The 27632-nt window shown below is 41.4% G+C and overlaps 1 protein-coding gene across 1 annotated transcript in view; it reads right to left on the minus strand.

Annotated features, from left to right (window-relative positions):
* The window catches only part of SEPTIN9 (septin 9), a 282042-nt gene extending 254952 nt beyond the window's left edge, over positions 1–27090 (minus strand). The window contains exon 1 of the mRNA XM_032209323.1: positions 26862–27090. Within this exon, the coding sequence (XP_032065214.1) occupies positions 26862–26883 (22 nt within the window). The 5' untranslated portion in view covers positions 26884–27090. The remainder of the gene's footprint in view (positions 1–26861) is intronic.
* Between the last annotated feature and the right edge of the window lie 542 nt (positions 27091–27632).

Below are 27632 nucleotides of genomic sequence, written 5' to 3' on the forward strand. Positions count from 1 at the left end.
TTCCATTCCCCACTATCCTGTTAGAGCTGTAGAAGCTTCTTGGATGATAAGCAAAACATCTTCAAAACAAGTCCAGTTGCCTCCTGAAAAAAGCACCTTTGGGACAACCATGATCTAAAGACTGAGACTGTCTACAAACTTCCTGAATCATAGGAGACATCGACAGTAGAAAGGGGATTGCTTGGTTTTTCTACCCTTCTCAATTCACTGTATGAAGCACATTATTTGTTCTGCCTCAGGAGGACGGCAGACTGGCCTCACATGCCAGGGGCCTAAATAATCTTGGGCATTGAACATTGAACTTCAATCGGATGACTAAAGAAATGACTGGGGAGAAGTTTGCTTCACCGTATCTTGGTGGCATCCTCATTCTTTTCTATTTACACCAATGACATCATTTTCCCACACTGTCAATAATCCTGGGCAGTTTCCCACCACCTAATTCATATTGATTAAATTATGCTGCTTATCCATCCATTGCTTAATCCTCAGTTTTGGCTTGTACTGTAGTTCACTAGGGTTCCTCTGTAATCTTTTGCAGTCATTTTTGTACATGTCCAGACATTGTCTCTTGAGTTCTTGAGCCACTGAGTTTCTCCAATGGCTCAAGGAAATTTGTACTCATTTCCTTCATTTGTCCTGTCAAGTAAAAGAAGATGAAACCTCTTCCTCTAATACCTCTGATCGTTTCAGAAATAAAGGCTTGTGGAATAAGCTTGCTTCCTGCCAATGTTGCATGGATCTTGATATCAGGTCTTGAATCCAAAATAATACGGTATAGAATGCAATAAAGGCTAACTGTCAAATATACCTGACCTTCTAAAGCAGGGGTGTCAAACTCGATTTCATTGAGGGCCACATCAAAGTTGTGTTTGACCTCGGGGGAGAGTGTGGCCAGGGGAGACATGGCCAGCTCGATGTCACTCATGTCATGGAGCCCTGTTGTGGCCTGAGCACTCTACTAGCAAAAACAAGCTCCCGAGGTCTGTTTTTGGCTGCAACGGACTCTTGCAGCCCTCTGCCAGTGAAAATGGAGCTCGGGAGGGCCGCACGTGACCCTCCTGAGCTCCATTTTCACTGGAAGAGGCACCACAGGCCTGTCATTTACTGTTTCTAGGGTGGCCTCGAGGGCCAGATCTAAGCACCCCATGGGCCAGATCCGGGCCTTGGGCCTTGAGTTTGACACCCCTGTTCTAAAGTCACCCATCCACCATGGTAAACAAGTCAAAGATCTTATTGTCTGGGCTGTTGGTCTGAGCTCAAGCTTGGCAACTTGGAGCTCAGGCTCACAGCCCAACTACCAACCCAAGGTACTTATATTCAAATACATTTTAATCTTGTTATATTCCATCACTGAACAATAGTAATAGCATTTAGACTTGTGCACTGCTTCATGGTGCTTTACAGTCCTCTCCATGCAGTTTACAGAGTCAGCATATTGCCCCCAACAATCTGGGCCCTCATTTTATTGACCTCAGAAAGATGGAAAGGTGAGTAAACCTTGAGCCCATGAGACTTGAACTGTTTAACTGCTGGCAGATGACAGTCAGCAGAATTAGTCTGCAATACTGCATTCTAACCACTGCACCACCACAGCATATGTTAAACTGAGCCTCCTTTCAACTACAACACCATGTTTGATTATTTTAGTTTTGCTGAGTTTCTTTTCAGGGAAAAACAAGCACCAATCAATTTTACTTGTCCTGTGTATTACTAGAACAGTATTTGACAGTAACTCACAGCAGAAATAATAGAAGCAGATTAGAAATTGGCAATGAAACCACACTACCACATACCACAAATTTTCACACCAGTAAGTGTTCTGCTAACTCTAGAATGGGTGCATAGTTCTCTACTCAGCAATGAGTAGATCTTTATTTTGCTTCACTGACTCTTGATTAAATCATGTACTTTTGAACCAACTTGTTCACCCTAAAGGCATAGCTCAAGGCCTGTTATCTGAAAAATAATCTTGGAAAGTCTATGTCACAGCGAAGTCTTTTTGCTGTAAAATATATATTAACAGTAAAAATGTTATCAAGCTAAGAGGCAGAATTCAACAAATTGAAATTGTTCCTATCCACATTAACCCATGGAACAGATTTGTTGCAAGTTCTAACATGATACCATACTTGCCTTCTCAGTGATATAATATTGTCTTTTGTGCTCTACACACACACACACACACACACACACACACACACAGATCAGCACCAGGAAATTCATCCCAGCAAGGCATTTCATCTTCCCATTTGAACAGGAAAGACCACCCAGATGAAAACATTCCTTGTAACAACTTTTGCCATTGTTAAATGTAGCTGGCAGCTTTAAGTGGCTTAAAAATTGGCACTCTTAAATGGCTATAATGGAATCAATGTTCCACAGCTGTGATACTTCAACTAGAGAAGCATCTTTCTCATTTTCCTGGCTAAATTATGCTTATTTATTAGTGAAGTGTTTATATTTATCTACCAAACTCTGTTCCCTAGAGAAGAGATGGGGGGGATATCATAATTGTGGGCCCCCTTAAGTGCAAATACCTTTTAGAAAAGCAATAATTATACAGTATATTATACTGTTAAAGGTATTATGTGTTTTCTATTAATTTAAGGAGAGTGCTACATTTTTGATCTACTCAAGTCTTATACAGTATGCATTAATTGTTTTCACAGCTTTGGAAAATGCCAGGATTCTTCAGTATTGCTTGCTCACTCTCATAGTATTTGAGAAATAATAGGATGGAAGAGTTGTTTTAAGTGGGGAAAGGAGAGAAATTAATTTTTCGGTGAACTTAATATAGGAATCCTGACTGCAACATTCTCTTTCTAAAGGGATCTTATGATCATAATTACAGTGGAAATGTGGTACCTTTCTTTTACTTTTATTTGTTAAAAGGCTTGTACCTGAAGAAGCTTCTTGGATGAGAAGTGAAATGTCTTCAAGGAAAAACAAAGAAAGTCCAGTTGCCTCTTGAAAAAGCACCTTTGGGACATCCATGACATGGATGACTGAGTATCTCCACAGATACTCACAGCTTAGTAACAGTGGTAACTAGGTTCTTCCATTACTGTTGAGCTATTTGGTAGATTTTCTATACATTGGGGGATGGGGAAGGGTTCCACCACTATGTGATTATGTCACAACATTGTGTAGTCATTAGTTTCTGTCCACTTCTAGTCAGATAGAGTTGGACTTAGTAACATTTCCAGTACTGATCTCCTCAGTGTTATTGGTATTCAGACAAAGACAAAGCAAGCGAAATTTTCCTTCAACGTGACTTCACTAAAAGGGCAAAATATTTTAATTCAATAATTAAAACCAATTTGGTGAATGAAATTCTCTATGGGAGCAAGCAATTCCTGTTCAGAAGAGAGGTGTGATCTCAAACAATATGATAGCTTTAAGGCTAGCATTCATTTTTTGCCCTAACCTGATTTTGGTGCAATATGAGGAAATGCAAGTAAGTTAAGGTAGGTTTTGTGTGCACAAATATTTTGCATGTTATTTATTGTACAAATGTTTGGACTGCCCTGCCACTGAGAATATTGAGGTGATGGACTAATACAGTACAGAATTGTTACTTACTGTTCAAAAATTGTTTTTTTGAACAGTACGACCAGAAATTGTTTTCCTCATTTAAAAAGTCAAGTAAAAAAATAATCTGGGTAGGACAAAATCAATCAAGTGAGTCTCTTTTAAAATTTGGAGAAATTAGGAACTTTCATCATGGGGGACTAGGTTTTGCTTTTGCTGAAACGTGAATGAATGCCTTAAATCAATTGGAAGGTTAATGTATCTTTTATTTTATTTTATTTTTTTATTTCAAGCCCAATTATAGAGGGACTGTCAGAATCCATCTGGGAATAATTCTAGGTTTTTAAAAGGACTTTATTCTTAAATCCCATGAATCAGCCCTAAAATGGTTCATCATATTACAGGTCAAATCTTAACAGTGGTGGCATGCTAAAAGGGAACCAAATGTTTGACTAAAAGAGAAAAAGCTAGGTTTGCCATTTATTTTCTGACAACCATCCAAAATTCTGAGGTAATTATGAAAAGTTATTTGGGATAACATTTTTACCATGATACTTGGGTTGTTTATTGATCATTAAGGACAAAGAGGGTAGCGCTGAACTAAAAACATATTTTTAGTCATCTCCTCAGACTCATAAATTTCATTGTCTTATTACCATTGCCTAGATATCCAGTTTGGTATAGCAGTTAAGGTGCTGACTGAGAGAGCAGGAGACGGTGAGTTCTAGTCCCACTTTACACGTGAAAGCCAGTTGGGTGGCTTTGGGCCAATCATTTCCTCTCAACCCAGCCATCTCATGGGGTTGTTGTTGTGAGGAGAAATAGGAGGAGGAAAGGCCAAAGGTGCATTTTCAAGAGGCAACTAAACTTACTGGTTTTTCTTTGAAGACGTTTCATTTCTCATCCAAGAATTTTCTTTAGCTCTGAGCTTCTCTTGAAGTGAAACGTTTTCAAAGAAGAAAGTCCAGTTGCCTCTTGAAAAAGCATTTTTAGGACAACCTAGACCTGGATGACTGAGAATCTCCATAAACAGGAAGGAGTATTATGTGTTTTCTCCCTCTTATAAGTTACTTATAAAGTAATGAAGATGAGATAAAAATCTACTAAATAAATAAATTGCTTTTATACGGATGTTTTTGGTTAACGTTTCTGCTAATTGGATAATATACACCCACATATACCACAGCTGAGATGAAAGTGCCTAATTAAAATGCAAATTAAAAACTGCGAACTAAGAACACTTTGAGATTGTGCAGGTATTTGGGACAGACTCAAAATACAGATTAGCTCCTTAATCTTCAAGGATTGATTCCATTAACTAATGTTGTTAGTCTGAAAAGATTTTGAGTGCTCTAAAGAAAAAATGGCAAGAAACGCTCCAGCATTGATTACAGCACAAACATTCAACTAAATTTGTAGCAATACCAAATCATAAAGAGCTCTGAGAAAACACCAGCATCCTGGGATCTGGCCTCATTGAGTACACATATAGATCAATCGTGGGATTCAATTTTTTTTACTACCAGTTCTGTGGGTGTGGCTTGGTGAGCATGGCAGGGGAAGGATACTGCAAAATCTCAGTTCCCTCCCCACTCCAGGGGAAGGTTACTGCAAAATCCTCATTTCCTCCTGATCAGCTGGGTGTCAGGCCTGCAATTAAATTCCTTTTTAGGATATTTGGCCTGCCACACTCTCTATTATTTCATTATGCTGTTTCATTAGTGTACTAATTGGGAGGGGGAATAGAAATCGTGGAATGTGTTGTTGTCATTCTTTTCTAGAAGCCCAGGGTCATCTTTTGTCTCCACACCTCTGAATCTGACCGGAACTAGATGGGTGGAAATGCCAGTGTGGCTGAAGAAGATTGGACCATGTGATGGATTTATGGGTGTGGGATCATGAACTTTCAACTGGGTGGAATCCCAGGAAGCTTTAATTTGGATTTCCACAGATGTGCCAACATGTCTGTCTTATTAAATTGAAACTTTAAGGATAGCTCTGCCTTGGACTCTGATTTAATTCTGCATGATATTTGGAACACTGACACTGAGATTCTCTGAGGCAGAGAATAGAAGGGGGCGGGCCAGTCAGAGATGATATTTACTGGTTCTCCAAAGTACTCAAAATTTGCGCTACCGGTTCTCCAGAACTGGTCAGAACCTGCTGAATACCACCTCAGATACAGATCACTAGTGGGTGAATAGACAACTTTGCTAAATTCCTTTGGCCTTTTGCACGCAGCATTTTCCTGACTGCCTATCCTGTAAAAAAAAACCAAATAATTATTGTTCAACAGCATAAAACTGTTCTTATACACCACAGTCAAATATCTAATACCCCCTAAAAAAGGAAATATCACAGTATTTTTACAATTCTTGCATAACCAAAATTGAAAATAATTTTACTCTGTCTATACAGAGTAGACAATAGATATTGCATTTGCCTTTGTGGCATGTGGGTGTTTCTTAATTCAAATAATATTTAACAAAGGTAATATCTTTGTGGGAAAGACAGGTCCTGGCTGTTACAGCTGTGGACCAAGGGTTGAGCAATTGTAATAATAAAGCTCTATAATTTTTCCTCTAAACATTGTAAGAATGGACAGGAAATCCTGTCACAATGAATCACAAAGGCCTCAGGATCATAATTAAGCAAAAAACAAACAGGAGAAATCATAGGAACAGGTTTAAGTAAGGAAACGACACCCTGTTAGTCAAAGGTTCTAAAGTTGGGCATGCACGCCAGAAAAGTTACTAACTTGAATATCGAACTAAAAATTCTGCAACAGATTTCAGTGAAGAAAAGCTGTCAAAAAGAAGAAAATAAATAAAAATGGAAAGTATGTGTTTCAATAGGAACTTTTAGAAGAATTAAATAACTTCCCATCAACGTAAAACAATTATATATAATCATTTTTTTTCAGAATCTTTGAAGTTAATTTTATCACATAGCACAGCCAGTTTGGTCTAGCAGTTAAGATGCTGGACTATGAGTAAGAAAAGTTCAGTTCTAGTCTGACTTAAGGCCTGAAGCCATTTGGATGTCTTTAAGCCAGTCATTCTTTCTCTGCCATCGGAAGACAGCAAGGGCATACCACTTCTGAAAATGTTGTCAAGAAAGTGCATTGATCTGTCTATAAAATCACCAGGAGTTAAGATTGTCTGAAAGGTACACACACATGTAGACATATTCTTCCTCTGGGATGATGGCAATTGCCAAGAGGGCAGCCCCCTCTAGAGGGAAAACTCTGCTGTGACTTTCTGTAGTATAAATTGTTTCTCAGGGCATGTGCATAAACTATACCCCATAGCTTCCAGAGCCATTATGGTGAACCTATGGCACATGTGCCATAGGTGGCACACAGATCATTTTCTGTGGGCACACGAGCCATCGCCCCAGTTCAGCTTCACCGTGCATATGTGCACACCTTCCGCCAGCCAGCTAATTTTTGGGTCTCTTCTGCACATGCATGGGAGGTGGGATGCATGCACTGGGGTGGGGCAGGGGTAGGCTGCCACTGCCAGTTCACTCAGGGATGCACTGCGTTCGCACTTGACGTGTGCTATGCACACATGCGCAGTACTGAAAAATGCTTCTGTGCATGTGCAGAAGCAAAAACCAAGATGGCAGCACCTATGGCACCGCCGATAGAACCGGTTTGGGTGGCGTTGCAGGCCGAGTTACTACCTACTTGACCAAACCAGTCTTAACTGGTAGGAACCTACCTCTGGAGTGGGGGGGTCACATGCACATTGCATTATGGGTGTGCACATGGACATGCTTTCAAGACGCAACAACAAAAAGTTTAGCCATCACTGTTCCAGAGGATACATGTAATTGGCAATATTACCTCTGTGGTATGATTATCGAAAAGGATGCAGAAAACAGAGGACAATCAGTAACATCTCCCCATCATTTGTTTTATCCAGGTCTGACCAGATCTGGATGCTATTATTGAAGTCCCTTATTTTAGCCTCAATTCCAGGAACAACTCTTCTAAGCGGATTGCTGACTTGGGCTGTGTTTGTAGATTGCTGGATCATTTGAATGCAAATGAAGGACTGCTGGCTGGAGCAAGCCAAAGAGAGAAATTTAATAATGAATGTATTTTTGTTCCGATGCCCCCCCCCCAAAAAAAAACATTTGCAATACACTAATAAAAAAAAGAAACCAGAAAAGGACAACTTTCTATTTTCATAAAAAATGTTTAGTCAAACCAGTGGATAGACACTAAAACTAACTAAAAAACACATGCCTTGGTTTATCCTACTCGATCTCTGGCTCTACTTTAATATCTATCAATTATATTCTAATCGTGCATACAAAAGACACATTCAGTGTATTTAAATAAAAAACTGCTTTATGTTAACATTGCTAGGCCTTTTATGAAACATATCAAAAATAAACAAATGAAATATACTTCAAATGCATTGGGTTGTACAGTCTCGGATTAGCCAAGTGACTTTTGAAAATCTATTCTCCCACTGGAAGAGGGATAGCTGTGTGCCCTACTTTACAGAAGACAGTCCTTTTCTTGAAGGCATCCTTTCAGTTCTGCTTGTACAGAACTATCTGAAAGGAATATAGATAACTGAACTCTCCATCAATTCCGGCCAACTGCTTTCAAAGGCTTACAAATTACTTTTCCTGTCTACAGAGGGATGTGTTTTATATTTTTCTATTGGCTTGGCAGTAACACATGTAAAATTATCTGGGGAGGATTGTGAACCACAAGTTAAAGATCAGTCAACATTGCAATTGTTGCAAAGCAAATGGCATTCTGGGATGCATAGAGTTCAGATCACGGGAAGCAATTCTTCTACCGTTCACTGCCATGGATAGCATCTTACTTGGAATTCTCCATCCAGTTCTGGGCACAGTAGTCAAAAAAGGACAGTGACAGATTTGAATAAGTTTGTAGGAAGGCTCCCAAATTAGTGAATGTCTGTAAACCAAGCCTTGTGAGAAATAGTGTATTTTTAACTTATAGAAAATAAATTTAAAGAAAGATATAACTTTTTCAAAAAAAAGTAAGGGTTGCAAGGGGCTTGTCTGGTAATGGCCTTGGACAAGATTAGAGGTAACAGGGTAAGACTACAAGAAAACAGGTGAAAGCTAGACATCAGGATTTCTTGGTTGTATGTTGTCCACCAGAGGAACAGACCCATATATAAAGTGATGAGTTCTACCTTGCTGGAGGTTTTCATACAGAGATTAGATGGTTATTAGCTACTAGATGAGACCTGATGATCTTTAAGTTCCTTTTTTACTTATAATTCTATTATTACAGACTGAGCCATGTGGTGCAGAGGTAGAATGTAGTACTGCAGGCTAACTCTGCTCACACTGGGAGGAGTCCAATTCCCTCAATCCTGACCGGCTCAAGATTGAGTCAGCCTTCCATCCTTCTGAGGTTGGTAAAATGAGGACCCAGACTGTTGGGGTCAATATGCTGACTCTGTAAACCACTTAGAGAGGGCTGTGAAGTAGTATATAAGTCTAAGTGCTTTTGCCATTATCAGATCTATTCTGTGGAAATCTTCACTTCCCAAGAATGACTATAAATTATGAATACTGTTTTAAATACCTGTGTTTATGAAATTTGTATTCCCCTTTGGCATCTTTCTTGCTGATTATGTAAATGGAAACTTTTTTGGAAATACAAATTAGAGTTCAAAATATACCTGAGAATGTGTTTCAGGTCATCAGTCAATAGCCAAACATTGAGTCAATATTCTACAGAGATAGGAATGCTATGAAGAAATAAGAAATACAATTCTCCTAACCACAGGCTTCATTTTCCAACACAACAATACAAAAGGATATTGAAATTAAGATTGTCGTTAGCCCTAAAGTTGGAGGTGACTATTGAATGAGTCTGAGAAGTGTTCTACATGAATTGGTTCTATTTCATAATCCCAAAATCCACAGGTAAATCTGACAGTGCACTGTGACTTTTGTTTACTGGCATTACAGTGTGACTGTACCATCAAAAATAAAAAATAAAATAAAAAAAGCTTAAACAAGGGCACAGTGTTTTCTATGGAAGAAACAAAAGGTGCTTTTCAGTTTTAAGGAAGGGCTGGGGGAAGGAGACTGATGCATAGAAAGATTGGAGAAAAGAGCTGACCTCTAATATGATGTTCTAAACTCAAGCTGCTCCAGTTCACATAATTGTACAAAAAGACGCCACAGGAATTTCTTCTAGTATGTTAAAGGAAAAACACCAAGTTCTTCTTCACACAGTAGAAAAATTACTGTTGCTTGCAGATTAAGAGAAAGCAAACATTTACTGTGGGTTTTCTTTTCCAATGATTCAAAGGGGGGGAGAACATGTTATTTGAAAGCTAAAAGGAACTTGTTTGTAGAGGACTTTTCACCTGAAACAAGCTGAAATTGAAATGAAACACCAAACTGACCAATTGTTTTTAAATCACTTGAGATGTTGAACTTTCCAAGGTGAAGTAACAATAAATCAAAAGTAGAGCAAAAATCTGGCATTTCACAGCTTATGGCTCAGGCCAGACTAATTTCTAACATACTACCTAACAATTAAAACTTTCACTCAGATGAACTTTTGCATTATGTCCTGAGGGCAGGGTTTTTTTTTTTTTTTTGTTATTTGGAATTCAATTCTTCTCCTGAATCACCCCATTTTCTGACCTTAGAAATTCAATTGAGTGAGACCATTACATGCTTTTATTTATTTTGTGCCAACATTTTTCTAGAGGAATTGGGCACCAACTACAGATAGTCCTCAACTTACAACCACAATTAAGCTCAACATTTCGCTTGCTAAGTGAGACAGTTGTTAAATGAGTTTTGCCCCATTTTATGCATTTCTTGCTGCGTGAATCATTGCAGTTGTTAAGTTAGTACCATGGGTTGTTAAGTGAATCTAGATTTCCCACTGACTTTGCTTGTCAGAAGGTTACAAGAGGGAATCACATGAACACAGAACATTGTAACCGTCAATTGCCAAGTGTCTGAATTTTGATCATGTGACCTTGGGAACACTGCAATGGTCGTAAGTGTGAAAAATATATATTACAACAAAAAATAATCATAAATCACTTTTTTCCCCAGTGCTGTTGTAACTTTACGTGATCACTGAATCAGTGATAGTTTTCAGCCAGTTCGGGTGAACCAGTAGCACCCTGTGAGATGCTATGCCATCCAGTATAGCCATGTTTTCTAAGCTGTGGGCATGAGTGCAAGCTGCGTGCACTCACATTTTTGGTGCATGGCGAACCAGTGGTAATTTTTTTTTTTTTATATATATTAAATGTTTTATTAGTTTTAGTTTAAAGCTGATACAACATCTTTCTTAATATATCAATCAATTACAGATAATACAGAAAAAAAACAAAGACAACAATCAGAGAAACAAAACAAAACACAGGTATCTATTATGAAAAAATAGGAAGTATATCAACTGGTTACAACATGTTCTGGTGCTTCTCTTCGATTAACTCCCATTAATTCAAGTATCTTAACTCGAATATTTGCCATATCAACATCATTATACCTCCGGTTTTAATTATTGTAATTATTTAAACATCCTTCATCCTTAGTTATGCTAAGGAATTAGTCCATAACACATGCTGGCAGTTCATTTACTTATTTGTAAGATCCTCTATTATCATCAAATCCTCATATTCTATTTTAACTAGACATCCATAATATTCAATTATATCATATATCCTAACATTTTCCCAATATTGATTAACATTTAATTATATAGATTTTATTTAATTTTTTAATAGTGCTAATTATTATAGTTAATACTCTTTATGTATACCCTAAAGGTATTTTCTCATATCCAATTGTTAGTTATCATATCGACTCCACATTATATACATTACTATTAATATCAATTATTATTCAACAATATCTGTTACACAAAAAAGCAATTAGATTTAGCTAATTTTCAGTTATATTCATCAATCTATCAACCAATTCCAAATTATATATATTGCTATCTATATCAATCATTATTCAGCTATATCTATTACAAATTGAAGTGATCCAATCTAGATTCTATTTTAGCTAAACATCCATAATATTCAATTATATCATATATCATAACATTTTCCCAGTATTAATTAACATTGGATTGTATGGATTCTATTTAGTTTTTTAATAGTGCTAATTATTATAGTTAATACTCTTTATGTGTAATCTAAAAGTATTTTCTCATATCCCATTGTTAATTATCATGTCAACTCCACATTATATATATTGCTATCAATATCAATTATTATTCAACAATATTTGTTACACAGAAAAGCAATTAGGTTTAACTAGTTTTCAATTGTATTCAACAATCTATCAGCCAGTTCCAGATTATATATATTGCTATCCATATCAATCATTATTCAGCTATATCTATTACAAATTAAAGTAATTTGATCTAGCTAATTTTAGTTTTTATTGTCCTATCTGTCAGCCTGTGTCCCTCCAGCCACAAGGTTTTCTCCGTCCAGTAGCCATTCGTTGAATAAATTTACCAAATGTTTCCATAAGCAAGTCCAAACAAAAGTATTTCGGCACCACCAGTGGTAAAATTATGTGAAACCCACCTATGCACTGAATGAACTGTTGTGTGTCAAGGACTACCTGCACAGACCTATGAAGATTTATGATGTTTATTGTTTTCATTGAAAATGTAATCTTCAGTAATAGCTTTATCCAAATTGTTATTTTCTGTAAATGTCTGGCAATTTGGGGGACAGATACCAAATACATAGAAAATAACAGGCTGGCAATTCTGTTAATAATGTCTAAGGGCTACATCCCCTTGGTATGAAGAACCCTTGCTTCTTTCATACATTTTAATCAGAGGTGGCTTCCTACCGGTTCGGCCCAGTTCATCCGAACCGGTAGTGGTATGGTGGCCTGGGTCGCTGGAACTGGCAGCGATCCAGGTCTGCCATGTCCCTGAACCAGTTCCCCGGTCAGCACTGTCGTCAGCGCCATCTTGGTTTTAAGTTCTGTGCATGCGCAGAACAATTTTAATTGAACTGTGCATGCACATGTAGCACGCACACATGTGAACCAGCAATAAAGCCAGCCAGAACCCATCCCTGATTTAAATCCTGCCTTTCTTCCATAGCAGAACTCAAAGCAGGCAATTCTCTGCTCATCTTCCATCTCACCAAATCAAGCCCTCGTTAGTTTAGCAAAGAGACATAGAGGAAATATCAGAGGGCAACTAGTATCAAACCTCTTCTCTTGTTTAACTCTCCCCTCATGCTTAACTGGAATAGAAATTCTCAAAAGACACAAATATTCTTGAGATTAAAAAACAGTAGATTTCCATTAAAATAATACTGTGTTTTATATCTTATTATTGTTCAATTATGTTACTGTGGATATGCTGTCAGTGTCTAGCAATTCTAGGCTGCTTATATTGTAAAATAAAACAATTAGCATGCTAAAAACATTAAAACCTCAAAAGTCATGAAAATCAGCTCAATTTTGATACAATTCTATTGGCAAACATTTCTAGTCTCCATACATCCCCAAGGATATGTCAGGACAAATGCTTCCTTATGTTTGTTTAAGGTATCTTTCTTTTAACAGCAACTAAATTCACAGTTACAAATTAAGAGCTCAGCTGTAGTTAGTTTCTGGTGCTGAACGTTATCATTAGAGTTAAAATGAACATAATAAGCAGTGTGTCTTTTTTTAAAATCTGAATCAATAAAAAGCCATACATGTATAACCACTCTTCTATCTTCCAGAAACCGAACATGTTGAGGCAGGCTAAATTTCATGCCAAGGTCATGAGTAATATGGCATTCATTTAAAAATAATGTTTAACCAAGGCATGAATAGTTCCTGAAATGCGATAGTTGTTTTATGTAAAATATTGTTTTCGTTTTTAAAAAAAATCTTAACAGAGGTTGCTTTATCTGTAATATCTTATGGTCAACTGTAATGTGAAGGGCAACTGTTGTGGTTGGGAAATCCAGCTGTTATCTACTATTTTTGGTGAGCATGGCTAGCCAGAAAATGCAAGACTGTTAATTTGCAATTATAGAAACTTTATAGCAGAGCAGTTGTTGTAGATTTCACTTGCATTTCAGTAGCAATTGTTGCTATTGAAGAGTTAGAAGGGTTTGCTGTCAAACCAAATGTAGGCAACAGCTGGACCTCTTCAGAAGATGGGTCCAGAATGGGGTGATCTCAGAACTATTGATAACATACTTCTGGCAAACATATATGTTTGTGATCTGTTGGCCGCCAACCTCTCCAGCAGCCAAATCAGATGAGGAGGAAGTGTGGGAGTCAGGATCAGCATCAAGGCAACCTGAGTACTTCAAGGGGAAGAGGGAATGGAGCTGTCAGAGAGACATAGGCGGTACCTGGGCCATCCATCAAGCCCTTAGAATGAGAGTGAATATCCCCCCAGGTCTGGAGGTGGCTGATGAGGAAGAAGAACAGCTGGGTCCAGTGCCTGATGCACGGATGTGCAGAAGGCAGAGGAGAGCAGAGCAGTGGAAATCTGTGGGCCACTCCTTGGGACGAAGAGCCAGCTTTGCTAGTGAAGCCCCATCCTAGCTCTGGGGATAAAAGGCAGAGGGCAGAGATGAATAGATGTAGCAGTCAACTATTCACTTCCCAGCTGGACTGACTTGTTAGCCTGCATTGAGAGAGAAACTTTTAGCTGGGGCTGCTGGCACTCCTAATAAAGGAATCATTGATTTAAATACAGAGTGTTTGTTGTATTTGGGGAGCTGGGTCAGAACAATATGGCATTGCTATCCAGAATTCTTAAATCAGATTCTCATTCATTTCATTTCATTTTGCTTTATTTGTATGCCGCCCTTTTCCCTGAAAGGGACTCAGGGCGGCTCACAACTCAAGGGAGGGGAAAAACAGACAAGTTACAAAACATAAAGACCATGCACAATTAAAAAGCACAACAATCATACCATTCGAAGTGGGGCTGCAAGTCTTTAGCCCCAGGCCTGTCGGAACAGCCAGGTTTTAAGGGCTATGCGGAAGGCCTGGAGGGTGGTGAGGGTACGAATCTCCACGGGGAGTTCGTTCCAGAGGGTCGGAGCAGCCACAGAGAAGGCCCTCCTCCGGGTAGTCGCCAGTCAACACTGGCCGGCTGATGGAATTCGGAGGAGGCCTAGTCTGTGGGATCTTATTGGTCTAGTGGAGATAATTGGCAGTAGGCGGTCTCTCAAGTACCCAGATCCAATACCATGCAGGGCTTTGTAGGTGACGACTAGCACCTTGAAGCGTACCCGGAGATCAACAGGCAGCCAGTGCAGCTTGCGGAGGATAGGTGTTACGTGGGTGAATCGAGGCGCACCCACGATCGCTCGAGCGGCTGCATTTTGGACAAGCTGAAGTCGCCGAATACTCTTCAAGGGCAGCCCCATGTAGAGCACGTTGCAGTACTCCAGCCTAGAGGTCACAAGGGCATGAGTGACTGTTGTGAGAGCCTCCCGGTTCAGGTAGGGACGCAACTGGTGCACCAGGCGAACCTGGGCAAATGCCCCCCTGGTCACAGCTGACAAATGGTGTTCAAAAGTCAGCTGTGGGTCCAGGAGGACTCCCAAGTTGCGGACCCTGTCTGAGGGGCATACTATTTGACCCCCCAGCCTGAGAGATGGAACACTTGGCCAATTAGTAGGAGGGAAGCACAGCAGCCACTCAGTCTTATCTGGATTGAGTACAAGCTTGTTAACCCCCATCCAGTCCTTAACAGCCTCGAGGCCCTGGCTCATCACGTCCATTGCTTCATTGAGTTGGCACGGGGCGGACAGATACAGCTGTGTATCGTCCGCATACTGGTGGTATTTTATCCCGTGCCGTCGAATGATCTCACCCAGCGGTTTCATGTAGATATTAAAGAGGAGGGGGGACAGGACCGAACCCTGCGGCACCCCATACGTTAGGGGCCTAGGGGTCGATCTCTGCCCTCCGACTAACACCGACTGCGACCTGTCTGAGAGGTAAGAGGAGAACCACCGTAAGACAGTGCCTCCCACCCCCACCTCCCGCAGTCGTCGCAGAAGGATACCATGGTCGATGGTATCGAAAGCCGCAGAGAGGTCAAGGAGTACTAGGATGGAGGCATGACCTTCATCCCTGGCTCACCAGAGATCATTGATCAATGCGACCAAAGCGGTTTCCATGCTGTAGCCAGGCCTGAAGCCCGACTGGAAGGGATCTAGATAACTGGTTTCCTCCAAGGACCGCTGGAGCTGAAAGGCCACCACCTTCTCAACAACCTTCCCCACAAAGGGGAGGTTGGAGACTGGATGATAGTTGTTTAGGACGGCTGGATCCAAAGATGATTTCTTCAGGAGGGGTCTCACCACCGCCGCCTTTAATGCGGGGGGAAAGACCCCCTCTCGAAGGGAGGCGGCAACAACCGCCTGGATCCAGCCCCGTGTCACCTCCCTGCTGTTAGCAACCAGCCAGGAGGGGCACGGGTCCAGTACACATGTGGAGGCACTTACAGCTCTCATGGCCTTGTCCATGTCCTCAGGGGTAACAGCTTGAAAATCAATCCAGTGATGTCCTACCAGATTATCCCTTGGTGCCTCAGCTGGTTCTGCGGGATTGGAGTCCAGGTCCGCCCGAAACCGAGCAACTTTATCCGCAAGGAATTGGACGTAGTCGTCAGCTCTGCCCTGCAAAGGATCCCTCGTATCCCTCCTATTTAGGAGGGAACGGGTTATCCTGAACAAGGCGGCTGGGCGCGACTCAGCGGAAGCAATCAGAGAGGCAATGTGTGTTCTTTTTGACGTCCTAATTGCCCAGATGTAGACTCTGATGCTAGATGTTAAAAGTGCTCGGTCCGACTCGGACTTACTGGATCTCCATCGGTGCTCTAGGCGTCTCTTTTGGCACTTCATCTCCCGGAGTTCCTCAGTAAACCAAGGGGCCCTCCTGGATCCACTGCCTCGGATCGGCCGTAAAGGCGCAATCTGGTTAAGAGCCCCTGTCGCTGCTGAATTCCAAGCAGCAACCAGAGTCTCCGCCGGACTGCGGGCGAGAGTATCAGGAATAACCCCAAGCTCCGTCTGAAAACCCGATGGGTCCATAAGTCGCCTGGGGCGGAACCACCTGGTCGGTTCCTCCTCCCTACAGTGGGGGTTTGGTCTCCGAAAGTCAAGCCTCAGTAGGTAGTGGTCTGACCATGACAGGGGTAAGATCTCACTACCCCTCAGACCAAGGTCACAACTCCACTGCTCCGAGAGAAATACAAGGTCGAGCATGTGACCCGCCAAGTGAGTTGGGCCCCGGATTACTTGGGTCAAGCCCATGGCTGTCATGGAAGCCATGAACTCCTGCGCTCCATCAGAGTGTTCACCGAGCGAGGGCAAATTGAAATCCCCCAGAACCATAAGCCTGGGGAACTCAATTGCCAGCTCGGCTACCGACTCGAGGAGCGAGGGGAGGGCTGCTGCAATGCTGTTGGGAGGCAGGTACATTAACAGCAAGCCCACTTGATCCTTGAGGTCCAACTTCACCAGCAGGGACTCACACCCGACAAGCTCCGGAGCAGGGATCCTACGAGGTACTAGAGACTCTCGGATAACAATGGCCACACCCCCACCCCTTTCCTGCCCTCGCGGCTGATGAAGCACCTGAAAGCCCTCTGGGCACATCTCTATGAGGGGGACTCCTCCCTCTGGGCCCAGCCAGGTTTCAGTAATACATGCCAGGTCTGCCCTCTCGTCTAAAATTAAGTCCCGAACGAGAGGAGCCTTATGAACTACAGACCTGGCATTTAGCGACAGCAGCCTGAGACCAGGGTCCTGATTACTCGCGCCATCTGGCCTTGGAGTGGGACTCATAGGGCCGGAAGGAGGGATCTCTGTAACGTAGCGAGCCCTCCTTCCCCGGTAATGGCCAGCCCTAAAGTCCCCGCCATATCTGCCCCTCCCGGTTAAGACCGTAATGCTCCGGCCCACTCCCGTGTCCGTAGTCCCGCCAACCACCCCTATGGCCCCCGCATTTCCCGACAGGCCCTTCGAATCAATCATCCTCTCACACAAACACAGCCGCTCATCCATGCATTCCCCACATAAGTCAGTTAAAACACAAAAAATACAACAATAATGGGGTTAAAAAGTGGGTACAGTCATCAGTCAAACATACCAGTCACACCTCATACATAAAACATGGAAGATTGCGATTGGCGCAGTTTGGAGATAAATAGTAATAGGACAAGAGAGGAAAAGTCTTCACACTCGGGAGCTCCTCTTCCACTGGATCAAATAGGAGGGACAAAGTTCTACAGTTTAGAGTAGGTGGGGGGGTTAATCCCGGTGGCAAGGGGAAAGAGCAAATTCCCTACCCACGTCCTCTTTGTCCTCCACTTTCCTTTTCTGCAAGAGTTGTAAATACAGAGTGGCATGCAAAGCTCTCGGCGAAAACGGAGATCAAAGAACTCCATTGCCGAGCAGCAGCAGCCAGAGTGGCAGGGGGTGATAGCGGTCGAAAAATGGAAACAGTTCAGGTGGGAACAGTTCAGGGAGGCAGCGTTGTCTGCCTCCCGAGAACAATCAGAGATGGTTGCAGCAGTGGTAGTGAGAGTTGGAGGCAAAAAGTCGGCCACGGGGATCACAACCGTGGAGATTCGTACCCTCACCACCCTCCAGACCTTCCGCACAGCCCTTAAAACCTGGCTGTCCTGTCAGGCCTGGGGTTAAAGACAGTAACCCATCAAAATTGTATGAATGTTGTGCTTTTAATGATGTACTCTTATGTGTTAATCTGTTTGTTCTCCCTTCCTTCCAAATTGTAAGCTGCCCTGAGTCCCCCCAGGGAAAAGGGCGGCATATAAATAAACTACTACTAAACGATCTGTGGCAGCGATAATTAGATGATAATTAAAGTCAGAAAGCCACGATGGAGGGGGGGGACGCACTAGGATCAACCACGGCGACGATGAGAAGGCCAGTCACACGGATCCATAGTGCAGAGTAATGAATTCCCCAACCCTGCCCAACCCCCCAGGGCAGTAGATGGCCCAGCGGCATCCCGCCGATGAAAAACAGGGCCACAGCACTCTGAACTCAAACCAAAACAAACTGCCGCCGAATGGAAAAAGCCATCGTTCGTGGGGGGGGGGGCACCCACAGGTCGTTCACCAGCACCCCCAGAGACCATCCACAGCCGTCAAAATACTGCCCCCAAGCAAGGTGTCCCTCCGCGGCCAAACTCAGGCAATGCCGTCCCAAAATCAGTCAAGCTTGTTAATAGCCGTTCATGAGGGGGGGCGCTGCCCGCCCACGCAGCAAGATCATTCAAGCCACAAGATCGTTCAAGCCACAGCAGCACTTTCCAAGCACTTTCCAAGCACTTTCCGAGGTAACAAGCAAAGCACCGTCCCAAACTCAGCTAGCGCTATCCCAAGCTAGATGCAGGAAAGACATATCTTCAGAGCAGTGGTGAGTTTCAAAATTTTTAGAACCTGTTCTGTAGGTGTAGCCTGTTTTATGGGAGTGGCTTGGTGGTCATGTGACTGGGTGAGAGTGGTTTGGCAGTCATGTGACTGGGTGGGAGTGGCCAACTTGTAAAATGTGGTGAAACTCACTTAACAAGGCTCTTGCTTAGCAACCAAAATGTTGGCTCAGAAACTCTGGCATTGAAGTGTGCAAGTCTTAAAGCTGTCCAGTTACAAGACCCTTGCACCCCTAACCCTTTAGAAAAAAACCCCAGGGGTATCAAACTTGACAGGTTTAAGACTTGTGCAGCCGTGTCCGGGCAGGTGCTGGACCCCTAGAGAGGTCACATGGCAGTGGCACGTGGGATGCTGACCATCCCAGGGCCCGCCTGGTTTCTTCTGGAGGGGACAAGCAGACGGACAGCATCCCCCCACCTCCCTGGCCGCTTGCAGCCTTGGCTGGGTGGCCAAAGGAAGTGGGTGGGAAGGCAAGCATGGTGTGGACGGGCAGGGGGAATGAGCAGGGGGGCAAGTTAGGGGAGGGAGTACTGGGCCTCCAGAAGAAGGGGTACGGGAAGGCATGCTAAATTTCACCAACCAGTATGCCTGTACTGATGCGTACCAGCTGAAATCCATCCCTGCTTCAGAGAATATGAAAGGTTTCAATTATAGTTCTTCAATTGTTTGAGGCATGTTTTCTGAAACCATCTATTACTGGAATCCACAAGTGGAAGGTTACAAGTTGCAGCTAGCTATTCTGCACATAGAATTTATGTTCTGCCATTAAAGCAGAATAATCTCAAAGAATGTGAGACATTCTTTGTCCTAAAAGGTTCTTTATTAAAAGTAAATGGATATATGTAGTAATCAACTGAACAAATGTTTAATTATCTCAAACAAACAATGAACAGTTTTGTAGAGATGCTCTGGTTTCCCAAGAATAGTGTTTAATTACTCTACAAGAGTCTTCAAAGTTGTAAGTGTAATAAGTTAAATAAGTTAAATAAATAAAAGATTTACTGATAATGTAGTATAAGTGCTAAAGGCTTGGCAGTCATAGAGATATAATACAGAAAAGGAACTTGATTCCATGCAGGCTAATGTTTTGAATTATTCTTTTTCAGTTTAAAATATTCATTACTTATAAATATACTTTTCTTATCATACTTTTCTTTTTAAACTCAGTATAGATGCAAAATATTAAGTTTAAAGGAAATCATGGTCTAACTACCAAATTTGCTTCATATTCAGAGATGCTAAAGCCTTTTGGGATTGTATACCACAAAAGTCTTAATATATTGGTTCTGTTGATATTAGTGATATTACTATTTACCCCTGGTGTACTTAATTAGTGGACCAGCTGTCTATTTCCAAAACTCCAATCAAATCCTAAACTGTGACATTCAGTTCTGATTTCCCCATATATGAACTTCAGATATAGCTTAATAGATCTGGAAAAGTCAGTAAAGTTCTTTGGAAAAATATTATTTGTTGGATTGTTGAAAAGCCTAGTTACATCTAGCTTCAATAATATAATGCACAGAATTAGCATTCTATTTATCCAGGAAAAATGAACATAGTCAACGAAGGTGATTCTGTTTTCACATTGAATAGGGTACAGTTATTGGTATATACCAAACTAGCTCTTATTTACCTGCAAAATAGTTAATAGCATTCTCAAGACAAAGATTGCTTGCTACTCTTTTTATTACTTTGCTGGCTTTGGGGAACAGAATTTGGACCAGCCTTTCCCACTATAGGTATGCTGCATTTGCCTTCTGAAATTTATTTTTGGCCAGTGAAAAGTAGTTTTAGTGTCACCTTTCTAGAGGCCAACAGAATGGGGAATGTCTCTGCGAGTAATTCATGTACAAGGTGCAGGTTTTATATAAAGAATGTCACTTCTGTGGCAGTACATAAATGGCCATCCTGTATAAAAGAATGCCTTGATTGGACAAGTCTGTTGCTTGCAACAGTTCTTGCAGTTCATTGTAGTTCCCTAAAGGTACTTTTAGAGTTTATGACACATTGGTTTGATTCGCATGCACATTATGCTAAGCAATTAAACATGGTTGATAAATATGATTCATACAAAACCAGCCCAAATCAAATCAAATCAAACTCATTTTAACTTAGTTCAATCTGTAAATTTCCTTTTTAAAAGTTTCAGAATGAAAGAGTTCTAGGTTTTAGAAGTCTTTCTTCACAAAACTCTGCTTTTCTATTGGGAAACTCTTCTTGGCTTTGGGAATGTATTATGAGATCATCACACTCTACTGATCATGTTTCATTCTTCTCTTCTGTAATCTGCAGACTTTGCAGATATCCAAAGAACCTGTCAAAAAGTACTATGTAGTGAAGTTTTACTATATCAGCCATTTAAATGATAAGTCCCCAAGGTAGGTTTCCAACCAATACAATAATGTTCCTTCTGTGATTATAAACTAAGCCAAAAAAAAAAAAAAAGATATTTATTCAATGGCTACTGATGCTAGAAGAGCTTAAACTAAGGAACTTAGTTTTAAAGATTGTGTTATGTTCTCTCTATCAGTCACTTGGATTGTCACATAGCCTTTTTCAATGGCTGCAATAGATGATTTATCTCTAGGAGACTTCCCAGGTCATCTATAGTTCAGGATAGATAATATGGATATAGGTTTATAGGTTTATAGGTTTATTTCATTTATATGCCACCCTATTCCCGGAGGGACTCAGGGCGGCTAACAAACCCAGGGTCCCAGAGAGCTGTAGGAAAAGTTTAGCGTCCTGCTTACTTCTGTGGAATTTTATATGTACCTTACTAACATAAAAGAGATTTAATACATCCTATAGCAGGCCTGTCAAACTGGCAGCCCAGATGCATCATGCTCAGGCCATGCCCACCCCAGCTCTGCAAAGGCAAAAAATGTCATAATACGTCACAATACATCACGTGACGCAAACGAGTTTGAGTTTTGCTTTAGTTTTCATCCAGTGCTGAATAAATAAAATGTATAAAATCATCTAGACTGAATTTTGGAACTGTTGGCTACAGAGGTCTTTCTGGAATCAGTTTCTCCTTACATGGATGCTATAATTCAAGTGTGTGTAAATGAATCTCTATTTTCCTGAAAAGAAATTCAGAGAGGAAACACCTGCTTGAAACTTATTGAACAATAAATGAAGAATGAGAGATGATTCAGAACTGTTTTTTTTTAAGGAAGCAGGCCATAAAATAAGTTACACACTTTTGATATACAGAGTTGGCCTATGTATAATTAACATCCTTCTTCCTCTAGCAGAGTTTGATTAACACTTTGGCTTACCAAGAAGTTGAGAAATATGGAGAGGGAAAATCTCTTAAAGTGGCATCACAATATTGAGAGAACATAGGCACTATTTGCAGTGGTGGGATTAAAAAATGTTAGCAACTGATTCTCTGCCTGGTTGCTGGGTGGGTGTGGCCATGGTGGGCATTGCCTACTCGTCCTCCTGCACCACAGCGGGTGGGGACATTTATGCCCTCCCAGACTCCGGAGGCATTCCCCAAGTTTCCAAGAGGGTGAAAATGGCCTCCCCTGGGTTCCGGAGGCCCCCAGAAGTCAGAAACAGGCCCATTTTCGGACTTCCAGGGGCCCATTTTTCGCTCTCTCAAAGCCTCTATGCAGGTTCTGCACTTACGTGCCATGATGAATGGGCCTCATGGAGACTCCTGGAGGGGAAGGGAGGAGTGGGCATGGCCAGCTGGTCCTTGCAACAACAAATTCAGCAAACCAGATGCAAAATTAACGTCTGGTTTGCCCGAACCATTGCAAACTGGCTGAATCTCACCACTGCCTATTTTGCGGTGTAGCAGATGAAGACAAACAGGCAAAGGGAAAGAGGACAATGGAGGGTCACATGGTTGCTTCTCCTCCCCAATCTCTTCCACCCAGCAGCAGTTGCCCCCAAAAGTTTCCCCTTATCTTCTCAGTCAACCAATGTCTCTCTGTCCACCCTGGATGACTGTTAGATTCAGATGGAACCTCCTCTTCTCTTCCCTTCCATTCAAAACAGATCCCTGAGTGGGTACAATGCATTTCGGTAGCTTTTGATGGTAGTGTTCATGGTATCTCTCTGACTTTCCTGGGGGCACTGTTGCATAATAATGCTTAATAATAATAACCATAATAATGGTTCTTTCTGTCAGAACATGTTCAGAAGTTGATGCTAGATTGATTATTGCTCTGCCTGCTTTTCAATGGGAAAATTCTGTTCTATCTTATTCCTTATGTTGTTAAAAACAAGGCAAACAATAGCTGAGGGAGATAATTCAAAGCTTTAAAGTGCTCTATATCTTCAAACTCCAAAGAATCAATTAGTATCATTATTAAGAATGTAGCCTAATCATAATAATGGTTGGCCTGAACAAGCTGAAATTAAATCCAAGTAAGAAAAAAAACCTAGATTTGGGGATTGAGGTCAAGCTCACTCTGAATAGGGTTTCCTTCTTCAGAAAGAGCAGGTTCTCAATTTGGGAGTGAATCTTGACAACCAACTATTTCTGCATTTGTAGATACTGGTTGTGGTGAAGAATGTGTTCGCACATTATTTCCTCAGCCACATCATTTTATCTTGAACTGATCCTGTAGGTTGCAAATGATGCAAAATGTGGTGTGCTTAAGCTGCTAACTGATGCAAGAAACAAGGATCACATGATATGAACATTGAATTATTTGAAGTGGCTGCCAATTGCCTACCACTGAAGGTATTGGTGTTGAACTTTATGGCTTAGGAACTGATTGTCTTGTGGCATCCCATCTTCCATTAAGAATCTGTCTAATTGCTCAGACGAGCAGAAGCAGCCCTCTTGAGGATGTCCCTAGTGTCACGTTTGGTGGACAAGTGAGGTTCTTCTCTGGTATGACTTTTGAGCTATAGAAATGTGAACTCCAGGGAGATGTGTTTGCCCCTCATTCTTTCCATTTAAGAAAATGGCAAAGAAAACCCCACCATTTCTTTTATCAAGCTTTACTTTATTGATTTTTAATCATAATTATTTTTGATTGTAATATTAATGGTACTGCTGCATTTTGTAGATTGTAACTTTGTTCATTGCTACAAGGTACCCAGAGGGCTTACATAAGTAGAAAAGTGGAATATACAGTACATGTTATTATCATATATGGCTTTTGTTAAGCTGCTAAAATGATTGAAGCAGCATAATATCATGTTACAAATAAATAAGATGATGACATAATGTGAAATTAGGCTGAGGTCCAGCATCAACACCCAATAAATCTGGGAAGCTTCTGGGTTAAGCCTCAGTTACCCTTGTTTCTTACATTCCACATAACACTTTCTGAGGTATTACGAGAAGTATGAAATACTGGTTCAGCAATTCAGATATAGCTTTTGGAACAAACTGCAGAAAGAGATCAGAAGAGTTTATTCTACCTAGAAGTTACCTTAATTAGGCTTGTGAAGCACAGATACTGTGGTATAATTTTATTTATTTATTTTACTGTTTTATGATTCTCTCAATTTGAAACAAAAACGTTTCTGGCCAGCATGCAGAGTTGACTTCCAATGCACATATCAGCCTCATTTTAGCAATTAAAAGAAGAGTTATTACTGTTAGATATAGATAGGAAGAAAGAATCCAATTAGTCATGATCTATATTCATCTGGAAAGCTCTAGGCAGGCCCTTTTTCTCACAACCGATTGAAGCTTGGCCAAAGCACACAGGGGCTGGCTATGCGGAACCACTCCACAAAGGCTCATAGTCACTGTGGACAAGTAAGAGGGGTTAAACAGAGGTTCAAAACAGGCTGCTTGCCAGGAAGTCTAGTCGCCTCTCATGAATGCCCCAAGAGTGGGCTGGTGCCCAAAAGTTAGGCTTATTTCTGAGGGTAGGGATTTTAAGGGACCCAGTTGGTGCTTCAAAACTTGCTGAGGCTCCAAGCAACTGTTTCACTTCTTAAAATTTCCTCTCCCCTATTCTCCTACCCACACACCAAATAAGGCTATTTTGAACCTGGTCCATATTGTTAAAGCTTGGCATATCTTTTAAGCCAATGTTTTTTTTAAATTTCCTGAATCAACAAAATACACAATAAACTTTCCCAGAGTTCTCAACGAAGGAGCAAATCTATGGTCCACATACCCACTGCCTGGTAAAACATGGTCCTGCAATTCCCAGATTTTGCTGAGTGCCATCTCTCATATTCTTTCAGACAGAATTCCCTGATCCTCCCTGGGACACTTACAAAGGTCATTCCTTTGTATGTTTGCATTCACCCTTGCTACTCATACCCTTTATGAAGAAGAGTAGTTACAGCATTCTTACAATTGTCCAGCCTGGGTACACACTGATGTAATGATTTGCATATATAACAATAGTACTTAGACTTATGCAGGGCTTCACAGTGCTTTCCAGCCCTCTCTAGGCAGTTTACAGAGTCAGCATATTGCCCCCAACAATCTGGGTCCTCATTTTACCCACCTCAGAAGGATGGAGTCATCCTTGAGCCAGTGATATTTGAACTGCTGAACTTTCTCTGTACAACATATCTATGTTTATTTCATTTCATTAATTCATGCGCGTTGTCACTTACCCCTTACATTGTATATTGGTTTTCCTTATGCCATGATTGCCATGAGATAAGTCTACCTGCTACTCATGTATGCCTTTGATCTAACACTTGATAAAGAGGTAGTCCTCAACTTACAACCATTCATTTAGTGATCATGTGGCCCTGAAAAAAGGGACTTATGACCATTTCCCACACTTATGACTGTTGCAGTATCCTTATGGGCGTGTGATCCAAATTCAGACTCTTGGCAACTGTCTCATATTTATGATGGTTGCAGTAACTAGCGATCACCTTTTGCAACCTTCTGATGAGCAAAGACAATAGGGAAGCCAGATTCACTTAACGTCCATGTTACTGACTTAACAAATGCAGTGATTCACTTAACAATTCAGGCAAGAAAGGTCATGAAATGGGACAAAAAGTCCCTTAACAACTGTCTTGATTAGCAATAGAAATTTTGATTTCTCAATTGGGGTCGTAAGTCGAGGACTACTTGTACAGTATGTATAACATATAGAGTTACACATACATATAGAGTAGGAGTGGACTTGATTACCAGCCTAATTCATACTGATGCCAAGTAGAATATTTCCTGCAAACAACAGGAACAGTGTCTTTTTAGTCAGTATGCCACAAGTGCAATCAAATCCTAGTTTTTACTATATTTGTTACTCTATGCAAGCTAGGATCTCTGGAAATACTTTCCAAATTTTCACACAGTTATCAGCAATCCAGCAAGAAAGAGATACCTGCAGAATATTGACATTCTCCATCTGTTAAATTGTACATTATTTAAACTTTATGCAATGCCTCCAGTATGCAAATGTGTCTGCAACCTTATGACAAGTTTCTAGTCCTCAGAGTTACAGAGATCAGCTGCTCCTGGAACCTTAAGAGCTCAAGGTCTATGATGCATTTTCAATGTATACATGCAACCTATGCACTGCAGAGCCCAAGAGTTAGAAAAGCAAAGAGGACGGCGACTGCTGTACGAAATAACCCAGAAAAGCACTGTTGGAGCCTTGAGTGGCAACACTTGTTGGGCTGGTTTCTAGATAAAATAACTACCGTTTTAAATGTCAATTTGTTATATATACAACAAAGCTTTTGGCTACCAAAGGCTATGTTTGATCTGTCTATACACAGATATTTGCCTTTCTATCTTAGAATTTAGCATATGCTTAATTCACTCAGGGTTTTTTTGTTTTATTGCCAATGCCCTTCCTCTCCTCTCCCCTGAAACCCACTTGCAACTTTAAAGAGTTGAGCCAATAGAAGACAGGCAGTAGTTTCTCGTTCTGTGCAAAGAAGGAGAATATTCCCGAGGAAATATTTTGCTTCTACTCACCTGTATATGATGTCTTTTTCATGCTGTCCTTATCCCAGCTGTTACATAGGAAGGGAAGAAAGTTTCTCCAAGCTGCTCTCCCTTGTAAATAATCCCCAAGGGTGCTCTGAAAGGGGCTCGATAATCCTTTGGCTGTAGCAGGCAGGGCTCCACAGAGGAAGTGCTCTCCTCTTACAGGTTACATACAGACCTAATCACAATTGCAGCTGGGCAGGGAATGCACAGCACTCCCATTCATTAGAACACACCTTTTCTAATCCGTGGGTTGTTCCAACTAGGCTAAAGCTGAGAGAGGCAGTTCAGGGAAGAGTTCAGCTGCAGGAGAAAATTCCCCTCTGCAAATAAACCAGCCCTGGCACACACACACTCCTCTTCCTGCCAGATGATGCCCCTTGCCCCCACCTGAGTTGCCTTGCCCCTTCTCAGCTGTGCTGGCTGCTCAGGTTGGAGGCAGGACTCATTCCAGCAGGTTCCAGTTCAAAGTACATTGTGGCTTGTCTGCCCGTTTACTGTAAACATGACTTCTTTTCCTTCTTGGAAAGGCCCAGAGAAGGCAATTCAATGCTCAAGGCTGTTGGTTGTGTAAATGTGTCAACCCTAAAGGGACGCAGCGGTTCAGTGGCTAAGACACTGAGCTTGTCAATCAGAAGTGTCGGCAGTTCAGCAGTTCAAATCCATAGCGCTGCGTAGCAGAGTGAGCTCCCATTACTTCTCCCAGCTTCTGCCAACCTAGCAGTTCAAAAGCATGTAAAAATGCAAGTAGAAAAATCG

This window comes from Thamnophis elegans, chromosome 2 (assembly GCF_009769535.1).
Source record: "Thamnophis elegans isolate rThaEle1 chromosome 2, rThaEle1.pri, whole genome shotgun sequence".
Classification (NCBI taxonomy): domain Eukaryota; kingdom Metazoa; phylum Chordata; class Lepidosauria; order Squamata; family Colubridae; genus Thamnophis; species Thamnophis elegans.